The sequence below is a fragment of the Lithobates pipiens genome, unplaced genomic scaffold, assembly GCF_037356315.1.
Source record: "Lithobates pipiens isolate NorthernLeopardFrog02 unplaced genomic scaffold, aLitPip1_a1.2 Scaffold_162, whole genome shotgun sequence".
NCBI lineage: Eukaryota > Metazoa > Chordata > Amphibia > Anura > Ranidae > Lithobates > Lithobates pipiens.
Window position 1 is genome coordinate 2,873,764 of NW_027507750.1, and position 15,839 is coordinate 2,889,602.

A 15,839-nucleotide genomic window follows, 5' to 3' on the forward strand; every position below is an offset into this window, starting at 1 on the left:
TAGTGCTTATGTCTGCCGGGTCTATGAAAATGTTCAGTCATGGGCTGGTTCCTTTCAATCTGTAAAACCTGAAAACACGGCTGCTGTGCCCGCCAACAGTATCAGATCCTTCAAATATTTACCTTTAAAATATGTTGTCTGAACAGCCGAGGAAAGAAATAGTTGTCCATGTAGCATGTCTCCTCTGCCACAAAGAGAATTGTGTATTACATGAACATTGCTTTCTTTATGGCATTTGACCACAAAGTCCCTCAACGCTTCTGATTTCATGGAGACCTCTGAAGTCATTTATTTAGTTTTTTCTTTTCTTCTTTCATTTCTGTACAGGCGCTGAGAGTGGCAGTGACATTGCTCTGTACTCCGGTCTGGGAGCAGCCATCATCGCCGTGGCCGTGCTGGTGGTGGGAATTACGTTGTATCGAAGGAGCCAGAGCGAGTATGGCGTGGATGTTATTGATTCGTCTGCCCTGACAGGAGGCTTTCAGACTTTCAATTTCAAAACTGTCCGACAAGGTTAGTCTACCGTGACCTTGGCCTCCCTTTTCCCCCTAATGAACCGATCCCGCAGGTTGTGCAACTCAACACATTTCAAAGAGAACGTGTCCGTCTCCTTCCAAGTCTGGAGAACTAAAGAGTTTTTCTTTGAGTTTTCTGAAAGCCCCATTGATCAGAACCCAAGTGCTAAGCGGCCCTCATCTCCATCTATGACCATCTGCTTCTCTTTATCATTGCCATGTTCTCACCATTATTCTGTCCTCATATTTATTCATTGGTCTGTATGTGACTTTCTGCACTTTTCATTCAATTTGTATTTAGAAATCTTCTTCTCTGTGGCTTCCTTTCATACTTTACATGCACATAAATGTCTCTCTGTCGCGGCCCCGTTGGGGTTTCGGGGGAATTGTTATCAGCACCGGATTTATGTGACCATCCGATAGAGAAAAACATAAAAACATCTCTTTCACTATGTGTTGCTGTGCTTTTCACCCACTTTTATTTATTATTATTATTTATGTATTGTTAGGGGTTAAAGAGTATGTTATCTAATTCCTGCATAGTAATAATAATAATAATAATAATAATAATAATAATAATAATAATAATGGTTAGAGGTTCATTTATTTAGATATTTTATTTATTATATTTATTGACTTTTTTATTATTCAATTATTTATTTTGTTAGATTAGGATTTGAGTTTGTTATTAGCGGTTATTATCAGGGTTATGGGTATAAACCGGAGGCACTGAATGGACAGTTGGATACATGTCTAGGGTTAAAGGTTATGTCAGGGGGTGACATAAATCCCCCCCCCCCTAGTACAAATAACCCCCAAATCAACCCATAGTAAAAAATACCCCCAAAATCACCCTCCAGTACAAATACCCCCCAAATCACCCCCCTAGTACAAATACCCCCCCTCCAAATCACCACCCCAGTACAAATAACCCCCAAATAACCCCCAGTACAAATACCCCCCAAATCACCCCCCACTACAAATACCCCCCAAATCACCCTCCAGTACAAATAACCCCAAATCACCCCCAGTACAAAGATCCCCCAGATCACCCCCCAGTACAAATACATCATTGGTGTCAGTGGGGGGAATAGTGCCCCATCATTGGTGTCAGTGGGAGGAATAGTGCCCCATCATTGGTGTCAGTGGGAGGAATAGTGCCCCATCATTGGTGTCAGTGGGAGGAATAGTGCCCCATCATTGGTGTCAGTGGAAGGAATAGTGCCCCATCATTGGTATCAGTGGGAGGAACAGTGCCCCATCATTGGTGTCAGTGGGAGGAATAGTGCCCCATCATTGGTGTCAGTGGGAGGAATAGTGCCCCATCATTGGTGTCAGTGGGAGGAATAGTGCCCCCCAATTGGTGTCAGTGGGAGGAATAGTGCCCCATCATTGGTGTCAGTGGGAGGAATAGTGCCCCATCATTGGTGTCAGTGGGAGGAATAGTGCCCCATCATTGGTATCAGTGGGAGGAATAGTTCCCCATCATTGGTATCAGTGGGAGGAATAGTGTCCCATCATTGGTGTCAGTGGGAGGAATAGTGCCCCATAATTGGTGTCAGTGGGAGGAATAGTGCCCCATCATTGGTGTCAGTGGGAGGAATAGTGCCCCATCATTGGTGTCAGTGGGAGGGATAGTGCCCCATCATTGGTGTCAGTGGGGGGGAATAGTGCCCCATCCTTGGTGTCAGTGAGAGGAATAGTGCCCCATCATTGGTGTCAGTGGAAGCAATAGTGCCCCATCATTGGTGTCAGTGGAGGAATAGTGCCCCATCATTGGTGTCAGTGGGAGGAATAGTGCCCCATCATTGGTATCAGTAGATTCCTTACAGTAACGGTAAATAAATGGTTTCATCGCTCTGCAGACCCCGGACAGTTGTTGAGGTGAGGAGTTCTGACTTCACTTGCCACATGCTTTCCTAAACCAGCGACTTGAAGCTCTGAAGCCTGAGATTGGGCTCATCACTGTCACATTCCCTTTGAAGTCGGGGGGGGGGGGACATTTCTTTACTTCCATAACCGGATTCCAGGTGTGACTTGACCGCCAAGCTGAATTCAGCCTGAGACTCTGTACATCGGTGGAAGTCCCGCCTGCTTCTTCTTCTTCTTCTTCTTCTTCTTCTTCTTCTTCTTCTTCTTCTTCTTCTTCCCTTTCCAGCTGTTTTCCGGGGAAGAATGTGAGAGAATTATTCAGAGGATGCAAAGCACCACTTAAAGCCGCGGAGCGCCTCCGACTCGTTAGGGAAGAGTCTTGTCACTCCGTGTTCTGCAGCCATGGGGAAGAATAAATAAAATATCAGGCTTCAGGAAGCCTGGGGGCCAAGGATAGACATGGAAATCCGCACTCTTTTCTTTTCCCTTCTTCTGTTCATGGCTGGTTAGTAAAGCGTCCCCCAAAGACGAGTCTGTGACAATTTAACCCCGCAGAATCTGGGGCATGCTGAGCATGGGGGGGTTATGAGGACAAACCTACCCCCCCAGGCCATACTTCTGTAGCGGCCATAACTCTTTGTAGGGCGGCCTTAACATTTTGGGCTTCACGGTTACCTCCGCTTGGCTGGTTCTTCCATGTCTAGGGGTTCCCAGGGTTGGTACCCAACAACTTTGGATGCTGACACCATAAAACTCATTTAGAAAAGGTTTATTTTGCAGGGGTGACATCCAACAACACAGTCTCGTATGGGAACAGAGGGCGAGGGTGAAGAAACTCAGGCACCTTGAACTGCAGACATAATAAAGTCTCTAGTACCACCCAGAGAGTAGCCACTCGCAGCTGGGTACTTCAAGGCTGAACAAATCTCTAGCCAGAGATTATGGCATTCGGCACTTTGATTCAGAACTTGTGAAATCTCTGACCTTGAACAAGTTATAACTGAACTTGAACAGGAACCTTTTTCCTCAATACCTGGAACGTTCTCTGTCTCCTTGGCAGTACTTGAAAAAGCGTGGATTCGTCAATGTCCTTCCCAACTCAGTAACCAGGCACTTCTCAGGATGCCGCTTGTTGGCCCTCCTCCGAAGAGTCCTCCCCGGTCACTTCCACGAGCTGTGGTGCCCCTCCAAGCGGAGAGCACACCCGGACACCCGGACACCTTGAATCCTCCCTCAGTTACTGCACCTCGGATCAGCAGGTTCCAAGACTCGGGAACAGACGGATCCTCACCCCAGACCAAACGCGTCTATTTGGGGGTAACCAGCGGAAGCATGTTGCGGGATGTCGAACACCCCATGACCGGGACCCCTCACGGGGCTACCCCGGTCCTGGAAACAGGAACAGACCGCTAGGGCCTCACAAACGAATCACCCGTAACACATAGTTTCATAGTTAGTAAGGTTGAATGAAGACACCAGTCCATCCAGTTCAACCTGAGTGTCTATAATTGTCCCTATCCCTGTACATTGCACACTCACCCTCCAGGAGCCACAATCCAAGGACCCTATTCATATACTAGGGGCCAATTTTGGACAGAAGCCAATTAACCTACCTGCATGTCTTTTACACATGACCTCAACATCTCAAGTACCCCTCCCCCAGACTCCTCAGCGGGGCCCGGCACTCCCACTGATTGGTTCCGAGGAAGCTGATACCCAAAACGTCCAACCAGACCTGGTTCTGAGCCTGTCATGTGCACCTCACTGTACACAAGACCAGGCAGAGCTTCTAACACAGCCCAGCCAGACCGATGTCAAAGTTCAACCTACATAATTAACCCTCAGAACCCCACTACTGTTCTGAGGCAAAAACTAAATTTATACATCCGCTACACTTCTGAAAGTCTATGGTGGCCAAAGGACATTGTGTGGCTGATTCAGTGAAGAACGAGGTGCGGGGAACCCAACCATGGAGTCCTTCACTCACTCTTCTGATTCAGTAGCCTGACCCCTCATCTCATGGCTTGTTGGGGGGGGGGGGGGGGTCACTGCAATGTGACTATAAAATAAATGGTGTGCCCAAAGTACCTACCCCCCCTCCCCCATCCTGTAACAATACATTTCAGCATCCTGTTCTCCAAACAACAAGAGAACTTTTATGTAAAGCATCAAAACACAACAGTTTTAGGGCTCATTCACCGCATCTCAAAGAAATTCCTCCTACAGGCTTTTAGGTGCTGCAGAGATAGCCATACGGGGTGGATCAGCCTCAGTAATTGCATCCCCAATTTTATACTTGACTGCAGGGTTGCTGTTAGAAACCATGGGACCCCTGTACAGCCAACCTGACAGCTGGCAGGAGGGAGAGGAGGAGAAGCCGGCTTTCAGCTGCTGCAGAGAGAGCAATACGGGGGGGGTCAACTTCAGTAATTACTTCCCCAATTTTATACTTGACTGCAGGGCTGTTGTTAGAAACCATGGGACTCCCGTACAGCCAACCTGACAGCTGGTAGGCGGGAGAGGAGGAGAAGCCGGATTTCAGCTGCTGCAAAGTGACTCTTACAGGGGATCAGTCCCAGTAATTTCTGCCCCACCGCACCGATCACCCTCCCTGCCCACATCCGACTCACCTTGCTGCTTGGGCCCCATAAAGGAGGACCAGTGGTACCCCCTAATCCACAGTCCTGCTTGACTGTATTCAGTCCTTACATGTAGCCATTTGCCGCAGGCTTCACCTCCTGGAGGGTCCTGACCAGGGTTAAGGTCAAAAGATTCTCGACTAAGGTCCTTTCTCCTTTGCAGTGTTTAATCTACCCGTCCTATTAAAAACCCAGCTGCTCCACATCTCCACCCAGTGGTTTATCCCTAACGCTGCATGCAGGGCCCACTGTGCACTCACTGCAGGCTGACACTAGAGAGAAGCCACGCTACTCTCAGGAGGAGTTATCTCTGCCCAACAAGTTATGTATAATCCCCGCCTGCAGATCTGACTAACTTCATTCAAGGACCACGTGGGAATGGTAAGGGTAGTTAAACACTGCTGAGAGCCAGCCAGGCATTTATTTTTTTTATACTGCCACTGACCACAATTAGGAGTGTTTTAAATAACACTGCCACTGACCACCAATGCAGGAAGAAAATACATTTACATAGAGATCACCGCCGTGCATACATTGAACTATGGTACTCTTGCACACGACGCGTTTCAGAGTATAAATGTACCTCCTTCCTCAGGGGGGAGTATTGAGCAAGAGAAATTTGTCTCAAGGTGACATTCTATGATATTGTGGTTAAAAACAACAGACGGTGGAACAGGTGTGCCAAGCAGTTTCACAACTTCAAAAGCTCCTAGTAGCGTTGTTTGGAATATTAGGTATCTGAGCCAGATCAAACCAAAGCATGGACGGCTAGTAAAGAACACCCCAAGCCTTCCCCCGACCCCCAACGAGGGCAGAAACCACTGGGGCACAAACAGCCAGTCCTGGGGGTGACAGTTGAAGAGTCAGCAGTAACATGCTGGTTATTAAAGAGGAGCTGCACCTTTAAAAAAAAATATTAAAAGCCAGCAGCTACAAATATTGCAGCTGCTGACTTTTAATAAATGGACACTTACCTGTCCCAGGGACCAGCGATGTCGGCGTCAGATGACGAGCAGTCGCTCGTCTCTCCGCCACCCCCGCCGCCATCCTCTGTCAGGGAATCGGGAACTGAAGCATTGCGGCTTCACTGCCCGGTTCCCTACTGCGCATGCGCGGGTCGTGCTGAGCGTCTGTACTGGTCCCCGCTGTGTCCTGGGAACTGTGTGTTTCCCAGAACACAACGGGGGGTGGGGAGGGGCATCTGCGGCGAGCTGTGGCGAGCTTGTCCCGGAAGTGGGTGCAGATACCTGGATTATCCAGGTAACTGCACCCCCTTCCCCCCTGAAAGGTGCCGATTGTGGCACCGGATGGGGGGAGGGATCAGATGAGCGGAACTTCCACTTCAGGGTGGAGGTCCGCTTTAAGTATACAATGGTTGCTCGTGGCTTAGCAACAATGAGCTTAAAGATATTCCCGACAGTCCATCACGGCACCCAGCAGCAAAATGCAGTGGATAAGACAAGGGCAAAGCAAGGGCAGACTGGGAGTATATGGGGTATCTCAGCCAATGGGCAGGGATTTTCTTGGGTCCCTTGGCCTGCTGGGAGAGCCTATATATTCGGGTGGAGTCAGGTGATCGGTGTTCTGTGCCACCTGGACGCCTGTCTGGGTGGACGTGTGTTGTATTGCCCGGGCTGCTAGACCGGAGATTGGGCCTATCCGGGGGCATCTGGCAGCTAGGCTGTCTGAGGGCCTATCCAGAATCAGGAGAGCAAAGCAGGGTTGAGATTGCGGCTTGCAGTCCAACCAGAAGTGATGGTTGTGCCGGCCGGAGAACCTATCATGGTCGGAGGTAGAAGGGAAGTCGTCACCACTAATGGACCAACCATCTTATTACCAGGGACCACAGTAAATATCTGAAGCAAGTACCGGAGCCGTATTCTCACCAACTGGGAACGGGGAAGAATCAGGAAACTTCAGCAGGTGTCAAGCCAGGGATCCAACCAGCGGAGGTGATGCTTGCAGAGCAGCTTTGTGTGCCAAGCCAGGGATCCAACCAGCAGAGCTGATGCTTGCAGAGCAGCTTTGTGTGCCAAGCCCGGGACCCAACCAGCGGAGGTGACGCTTGCAGAGCAGCTTTGTGTGCCAAGCCAGGGACCCAACCAGCGGAGCTGATGCTTGCAGAGCAGCTTTGTGTGCCAAGCCCGGGACCCAACCAGCGGAGGTGACGCTTGCAGAGCAGCTTTGTGTGCCAAGCCAGGGACCGGGCAGGCCAGTGGGGTGAAGCTTGAGAAGTATCTGTGAGTGCCAAGCTAGGGACCCAGCAGAGAAGCGGGGGGTGATGCTTGAGGAAGATACTAAAGTGAAGATTGGAAGAGCTCAGGGGATTCAGTGGCAGTGAATCGGCAAGTCTAGAGTGAGAGAGACTAGGAGCTCAGTGGGCTGAGAACCTGCAAGAAGTGATTGTTGAAAAGTAAAGGAATTTGTTACAACTTGTGTTAGGAACTGTTCTAAGACTGTTGCCGTAGGAGACAGCATTCCTACTCTTGCTGGATGCCTTTCTCAGCATGGCTGTCTACCTGTAGAAGTCTCAGGGTAGGCCAGTTAACAGTGCAACTACCTAAGGGTGCCCTGGCCCTAACCCTCTTCCCCATAGTTCTGTTCAAGAGAAATAAAACCTCTTTGCATCCAAGAAGTGTCTGGCGCCCATTAATCTACCTTAGATTGGACCCACTATGCCTTGCAACCCACTCTGTACTGAAGGATGTCAGCTTTCCCTGGTTCTGGAGGTTCTCATTAGACTGAAAAAGTCCCGGACATCCAAGAAGTGTCTGGCGCCCATTAATCTACCTTAGATTGCACCCACTATGCCTTGCAACCCACTCTGTACTGAAGGATGTCAGCTATCCCTGGCTCTGGAGGTTCTCATTAGACTGAAGGAGGCCTGGGACTTTTCTACACAAAGAATCTTATAAACCACTAGTCCCATCAATCCACCAAGTCATGGACATGAAGTCCAGCCAGTGTGACAACCATGGCCGCTTCTATAAATACATTGAGTGTAGCTGATTTTTCACATGTAATTTGGGTGTGCCTTGTCATAGCTCGTTACCAGAAGCCGGTGACAGGTCTTCGTTCCTCTGTATTGTCATTACCTGTTCCCTGAACTCCTAGAGCAGTGATGGAGAACCTCGGCACCCCAGGTGTTTTGGAACTACATTTCCCATGATGCTCCACCACACTGCAGAGTGCATGAGCTTCGTCATGGGAAATGTAGTTCTCGAAACATCTGGGCTGCCGAGGTTCTCCATCCCTGTCCTAGAGTATGCCTCTTGGGTATTCTGAGGAACAGCGGCAGAGGTATCACAGAGCTCTTAGGTCTTCTCCGTCCATCTCCGCATCTCGACACCTCAGAAAAGAATAGGAGACCGAATGCTCAGGAAGGTAAATGATCCATATCAGAGATCTGTCCAGGACAGGTCCCCATTCCACGCGAATCAATAGGACAAAAATGGGCCGAGGATACTTATGGGCATCAATGCCTTTGGCCAGCCGCCGAGACTGTTAGAGGAAGTTGGAAGATTTGCCTTATGCTGACCATCATCATCATCATCATCATCATCATCATCATCATCATCATCATCATCACCATCACCATCATCATCATCATCATCATCATCATCATCATCATCATCATCATCACATTCCATTCCCTGTATGACTCCACAAGAGACTCGTAGAATTCTGTTGAGCCCCCAGTTGTGGCTCTTTGGTGGCGGAGACCCTTTCCCGTCTGGAAACACAATTTTGGATTCTTCACATTAGCGCAACACGATTTATGTCATAACGTGACTTTAACCAACTCTACCGGCCACAGGGAAAGAGGCATCGAGAGGAAAAGTTGGTCCTTACTTTGGTGATGACAAAAAGGGGCTGAGATGAGCCAGCAGAGAATGAGATGATCCAATAGCAGGAAAAGTAGTCAAGGGGGGAGATTTACTAAAACTGCAGAGTGCAAAATCTGGTGCGCCTGTGCATGGGAGCCAATCAGATTCTAACTTCAGCTTGTTCAATTAAAGTGGTTACAAAGGCTCAAGGTTTTTCTTTATTCTATGCATGAAGGTATAAAAAAAAGACACGTGTGGGCAGCAGCCCCCTCCCCCTGCCCCCAGCCCCCAATACTTACCTGAGCCCCATCTCGATCCAGGGAAGTGCACGAGAGCCTTGCCTCTCCGGGGGTCTCTGCTTCCTCAATGGCTGAGACAGCCATTGGCTCCCACTACTGTCAATCACAATCAGTGAGCCAATGAGGCCAGAGCAGGGGTGGGGCTGATCCACCCTTTTGTGTCTGAATGGACAGACAGAGCAGCGGCTTGGGAACGAGCCTGCCCAGGTGCCCCCACGGCAAGGAGGGAGGGGCCAGGAGTGCCAGCGGGGGACCCAAGAAGAGGAGAATTGCGGCTGCTTTGGGCAAAACCATTACAGAGCCGGTAAGTATAACATGTTTGTTATTTAAAAAAAAAAAATATATATATATATATATATATATATATATATATATATATATATATATATATATATATTTATTTGCCTTTAAAATCACTTTAACCTGTTCACGATTGCCCCACACATACTACTAGGTACGTGATCTGGCACTTCCCAGTCTGGGGTGCGCACACGCGCCACCCACTCCCACTGTGATTGGACACAGTGGGAGCCAATCAGCAGGTCGGACGCGACGTCTGTCGGGACCCACCAATCGTTCGGGAGATAGGCAGAATGGCGGTCGGCCTATGTAAACAAAGCAAACCGCCGTTCTCTGACAAGGGAAGACACTAACACCTTTCCACAGTGCAACTCCCCCCCCCCCCCCCCCAGCACTCCTAGGCACACATTTAACCCTTTGAATGCCCCTGATGTTAACCCTTTCCCAGCTAAGGTCATTAGTACAGTGATAGTGCATATTTTTTTTAGCATTGATCACTGTATTGGTGTCACTGGTCCCCAAAAAAGTGTCAGTTGGTGTCCGATTTGTCCACCGCAGTGTCGCAGTCCCGCTTAAAAAAACGCTGATCGCCACCATTACTAGTAAAAAAAGAAAAACATTAAAAAATAAATATCCCATAGTTTGCAGACGCGATAACTTTTGCGCAAAGCAATCTACATACGCTTATTGGGATTTTTTTTTTTTACTAAAAACATGCAGCAGAATACATATTGGCCTAAATTGACGAAGAAATTTTATTTTTGACATTTTTTTATTGGAAATTTTATAGCAGAAAGTAAAAAATATATATATTTTTTTTTTTTTAAACTCGCTCTTTTTTTGTTTATAGCACAAAAAAAATAAAAACCGCAGAGGTGATCAAATACCACCAAAGAAAAAACTCTATTTGTGGGGAAAAAAAGGACATCAATTTTGTTTGGGTACAACGACGCACGACCGCGCAATTGTCAGTTAAACCAACGCAGTGCCGTATCGTAAAAAAAAATGTTTTCCCTTAATGACCAGGCCATTTTTTGTGTTACTTTAACTGACAATTGCGCGGTCGTGCGACGCTGTACCAAAATAAAATTGATATCCTTTTTTTTTTCCATCCTTTGTTGGTATTTGATCATCTCTGCGGTTTTTATTTTTTTGCCCTATAAACAAAAAAAGACAGACAATTAAAAAAAAAAAAAAAAAAAAAAAAAATAAGAATATTGTTTGCTATAATAAATATCCCAAAAAAGTTAAAAAAAAAATGAATTTCTTCATCGTTTTAGGCAAACATGTATTTTGTTACGTATTTCTGGTTAAAAAAAAAATAAAAATAAATAAATGATACGATTTATATCATTTTTATTATCTTTTTTTTTTTTTACTAGTAATGGCAGTGACCATTTTGCTATGTATTTTTGGTTAAAAAAAAAATAAAAATCGTAATGAGCGTATATTGATTGGTTTGCGCAAATGTTATAATATCTACAAAATAGAGAATAAGATTTATGTAATTTAAAAAAAAAAAAAAAATAATACGATTTATATCATTTTTATTATCTTTTTTTTTTTTACTAGTAACGGCAGTGACCATTTTGCTACGTATTTTTGGTTAAAAAATAAATAAATCGTAATGAGCGTATATTGATTGGTTTGCGCAAATGTTATAATGTCTACAAAATAGAGAATAAGATTTATGTAATTTAAAAAAAATAAATAAATAATACCATTTATATCATTTTTATTATCTTTTTTTTTTTTTTACTAGTAATGGCAGTGACCATTTTGCTACGTATTTTTGGTTAAAAAAAAAAAAATCGTAATGAGCGTATATTGATTGGTTTGCGCAAATGTTATAATGTCTACAAAATAGAGAATAAGATTTATGTAATTTAAAAAATAAATAAATAATACGATTTATACAATTTTTTTTTTTTTTTTTTACTAGTAATGGCAGTGATCTGCGATTTTTAGCAGGACTGCGACATTGCGGGGCGGACAGATCGGACACTTTTGACACTTTTTTAGGACCATTGACATGTATACAGTGATCGGTGCTATAAAAATGCACTGGTTACTGCGTAAAAGTCACTGGCAGGGAAGGGGTTAACCACTAGGGGGAGGGGGGGGCGATCAAGGGAGGTGTTTCTAACTGGGAACTGACTGGAGGAGGAGAGAGATCGCTGTTCCTAATCAATAGGAACAGCGGATCTCTATCTCTCCTCCCCTGTCAGAACGGGGATCTGCCCGTTTACATTGACAGATCCCAGTTCTGACTCTCTCTGCCGCGATCGCAGGTGGGTGGCTGACATTGTGGCCACTTGCCACGCACATTGGGTCCCCCCCCCCAGCCGTCCAGCAGGCGCGCGCGTGCCTGATATGGATCCGATGTGCAGCTATGGCAATTCGCGGGTAAGAGCCGATCTGCCGCCGTATAATGGCGGCGGCTGGTCGGCACGTGGTTAAGCTTGGACGGTAACCGGGAAGCTGATTGGTTTCTCTGCAGAGCCGCACCAGATTTTGCACTCTCCAGTTTTACTAAATCTCCCCCCAAAGTGTTAATTTGTTAAAGTGAAAAAAAATATATATATATAAAACTCCAGGTTTTTTTTTTCATCCGCTTGGAGCTCGCTTTTATTGTACCAGTAAGTATTTTTTCGCCCACCCGCCTTCTCCTGGTTCTATAGCTCAGGAGGAACGTCTCTGATAAATACAGCCCTGGGTATCATTTATTGCTCGGATCGTTTTTTTTTTTTTTTACCAACCACCAAAAAGGTGCGAGCGTTAAAGAATCGCGTCTTTCAAATAGAATCAATGAAAACAAATCTTATTTACTTGTGAAAGTCATTATAGAGGGAATTATTCCTATACGCAGTCACAGAGCTCGGCAAGCTACATTAAGTAAGTGAACCTTCTGTGACAGTGAAGCAAGCCGGCTCCATCCATGCTCCATCCATGCTCCATCCATGCTCCATCCATGCTTCATCCATGCTCCATCCATGCTCCATCCATGCTTCATCCATGCTCCATCCATGCTCCATCCATGCTTCATCCATGCTCCATCCATGCTCCATCCATGCTTCATCCATGCTCCATCCATGCTCCATCCATGCTTCATCCATGCTCCATCCATGCTCCATCCATGCTCCATCCATGCTTCATCCATGCTTCATCCATGCTTCATCCATGCATACTACCGCAGCTATGAAATGTGTATGAAATATAGATAGGGAGCCCATAATGGGGACGACATGGCTTAGCATGTAAGTGCATAGTAAAATTATATTAACTCTGAGATACATGAGTGCACATTCTGTATTTCCCGTAACGCTTTGATGGCTTATATCACATAGGATTTAGTACCGGGGGGGGGGGGGGGGGGTGTATATATAGAAATTCTATCTGCTGGTTTGCTAAAATTAAATGGGTTTAATCCTAAAAGAGTAAAACCTGGGATGTTAGTTGATGGTTGTCTACACAGGGTTGAGACGGACTCCGGACACCCTGTTGGGCATCTCCACAGAGAAACTGCTTCCCAAGTCCTGGAACACGAGACCAATGGATCTGGCTATAGTAACCCCAAGAAGGAGGCAACACCAGTTTTGGAGTACACCAGAACTGTTTATTTAAAGAATACAGGCTTTTATACACTTGAGAAAGACCCCCCCCCCCAATATTACCCTAACAATACAACTGTAACCAGAAACATGAGCTAATTAACTAATCATTTAACTCAGGGTGTTTTCAACCAGGGTTCCTCCAGAGGTTGCTAGAGGTTCCTGAAGCAACGGCAAATTTCTGCCTCTTAGATAAGTTCTCACCGACACCATTGCTCTTTTAATAGGGTGGTAATTATTCCCAATGACCATAAGTGTAAGGAGCATTCTTCCCAATGACCATCACATTAAAGTATCATGAGTTGTAGATATAGTCATTTTTAGCAGGGGGTTCACTGAGACTGGAATATTATTTCAAGGGTTCCTCTATGTTGAAAAAGTTGGGAAAGGCCGATTTAACCAGCCGACGTGACTCCAAAGTTTGACCCTTCAGGTCAGACTTGTCATCTTCTAGCTCAGAAGATACAATACACATTAAAGCGGGGTTCCACCCTAAAGTGGAACTTCCGCTGATGGGAACCCTCCCCCCCCTCCGGTGTCACAATTGGCACCTTTCAGGGGGGAGGGGGGTGGAGATACCTGTCAAAGACAGGTATTTACACCCACTGCCAGGCATAGACTCCCGTGGGAGTCTATGCCTCTTCCTGTCCTGCCGCGCTGTCTGCTGGGGACACACACGGGTCCCAGAGACAGCGTGGACAATTCCTATTGCGCTACGCGACTCGCGCATGCGCAGTAGGGACCCGGGAAGTGAAGCCGATTCGCTTCACTTCCTGATTCCCTCACCTAGAATGATGGCGGCAGAAGCCGAGAGCCGAGCGATCGATCGGCCTCGGCTGCCTGCATCGCTGGACCCCGGGACAGGTGAGTGTCCATTTATTAAAAGTCAGCAGCTGTAGTATTTATAGCTGCTGGCTTTTAATATTTTTTTGTAGGTGGAATCCCTCTTTAACCACTTTCAGACCGGACCATTTTGCTGGTAAATGACCAGAGGTCTTTTTACACTTTGGCACTGCGCTGCTTTAACTGGTAATTGCGCGGTCATGCAATGTTGTACCCAAACAAAATTTGCGTCCTTTTCTTCCCACAAATAGAGCTTTCTTTTGATGGTATTTGATTGCCTCTGCGATTTTTATTTTTTGCGTAAACGTAAAAAGACCGCAAATTTTGAAAAAAAATGATATTTTCTACTTTTTGTTATTAGAAAAATCCAATAAACTCAATTTTAGTCATACATTTAGGCCAAAATGTATTCAGCCACATGTCTTTGGTAAAAAAAAAGTCAATAATTGTATATTTATTGGTTTGCGCAAAAGTTGTCACATCTACAAACTAAGGTACGTTTTCTGGAATTTACGCAGCTTTTAGTTTACGACTGCCTATCTCATTTCTTGAGGTGCTAAAATGGCAGGGCAGTACAAAACCCCCCCAAATGACCCCATTTTGGAAAGTAGACCCCCTAAGGAAATTGATAAGAGGCATGTTGAGCCCATTGAATATTTTATTTTTTTGCCTCAAGCGATTGAATAATGACAAAAAAAAAAATATTTTTTTTTTTTTACACAAAGTTGTCACTAAATGATATATTGCTCACACATGCTATGGGCGTATGTGAAATGACACCCCAAAATAAATTCTGCTGCTTCTCCTGAGTATGGGGATACCACATATGTGGGACTTTTTGGGAGCCTAGCCGCGTACGGGGCCCCGAAAACCAAGCACCGCCTTCAGGCTTTCTAAGGGCGTAAATTTTTGAGTTCACTTCTCACTACCTATTACAGTTTTGAAGGCCATAAAATGCCAAGATGGCACAAAACCCCCACAAATGACCCCATTTTAGAAAGTAGACACCCCAAGCTATTTGCTGAGAGGCATGTTGAGTTCATGGAATATTTTATATTTTGCCACAAGTTGCGGGAAAATTACAAACTTTTTTTTTTTTTTTTTTTTTTTAACAAAGTTGTCACTAAATGATATATTGCTCATGCATGCCATGGGCATATGTGAAATGACACCCCAAAATAAATTCTGCTGCTTCTCCTGAGTATGGGGATACCACATATGTGGGACTTTTTGGGAGCCTAGCCGCGTACGGGGCCCCGAAAACCAAGCACCGCCTTCAGGCTTTCTAAGGGCGTTACAGTTTTGAAGGCCATAAAATGCCAAGATGGCACAAACCCCCCCCAAATGACCCCATTTTGGAAAGTAGACACCCCTAAATTTAGGGGTACACTAGTGAGACTAGGTAATAAATGGCGGGTGCCCTGAAACTATAAAAAAATAACTAACCAACCAGCGTCACCTGTAACAGTTATATGGTGATCACTGGTGAAAGGGTTAACTAGGGGGCAATTAGGGGGCTTTATGCGGTAGTATATGGGGGTCCCTGGCGCTATAAAAAGCTGCAGCGAACCTAAATACCTACCTGCCTAACTAGCGTCACCTGTGACACTAATACGGCGATCAGAAAAACGATCGCTTATTAGGCTGGGTTCACACTGGAGCGATGCGGGAACGCCACGAATGCGTGGCGGGTTCCCGCATCGCATGCCTCCCGGCGGCAGTTCACACTGCCCTATGCGAACTGCTGGGAGTGTCAGTGAAATGTTACTGACACCCCCAGATCAGTTCGCATATCGCAGTGCGATCTGCAAACTCGGATCGCATGGTGTGAACACCCATGCGATCCGATTCTGCTGCGGGCCAAAAAAAGGGTCCCGTGCGAATTTGCGGCGGGTGCGGCGGGTGCGGCGAATGGCTGAACTCGAATCGCACA

The 15,839-nt window shown here is 46.1% G+C and overlaps 1 protein-coding gene across 1 annotated transcript in view; it reads left to right on the plus strand.

The window, feature by feature from the left end:
* UNC5D (unc-5 netrin receptor D) overlaps window positions 1-15,839 on the plus strand; it is a 1,128,748-nt gene that overhangs the window by 853,108 nt on the left and 259,801 nt on the right. The window contains 1 exon segment of the mRNA XM_077484820.1: window positions 328-513. Within this exon segment, the coding sequence (XP_077340946.1) occupies window positions 328-513 (186 nt within the window).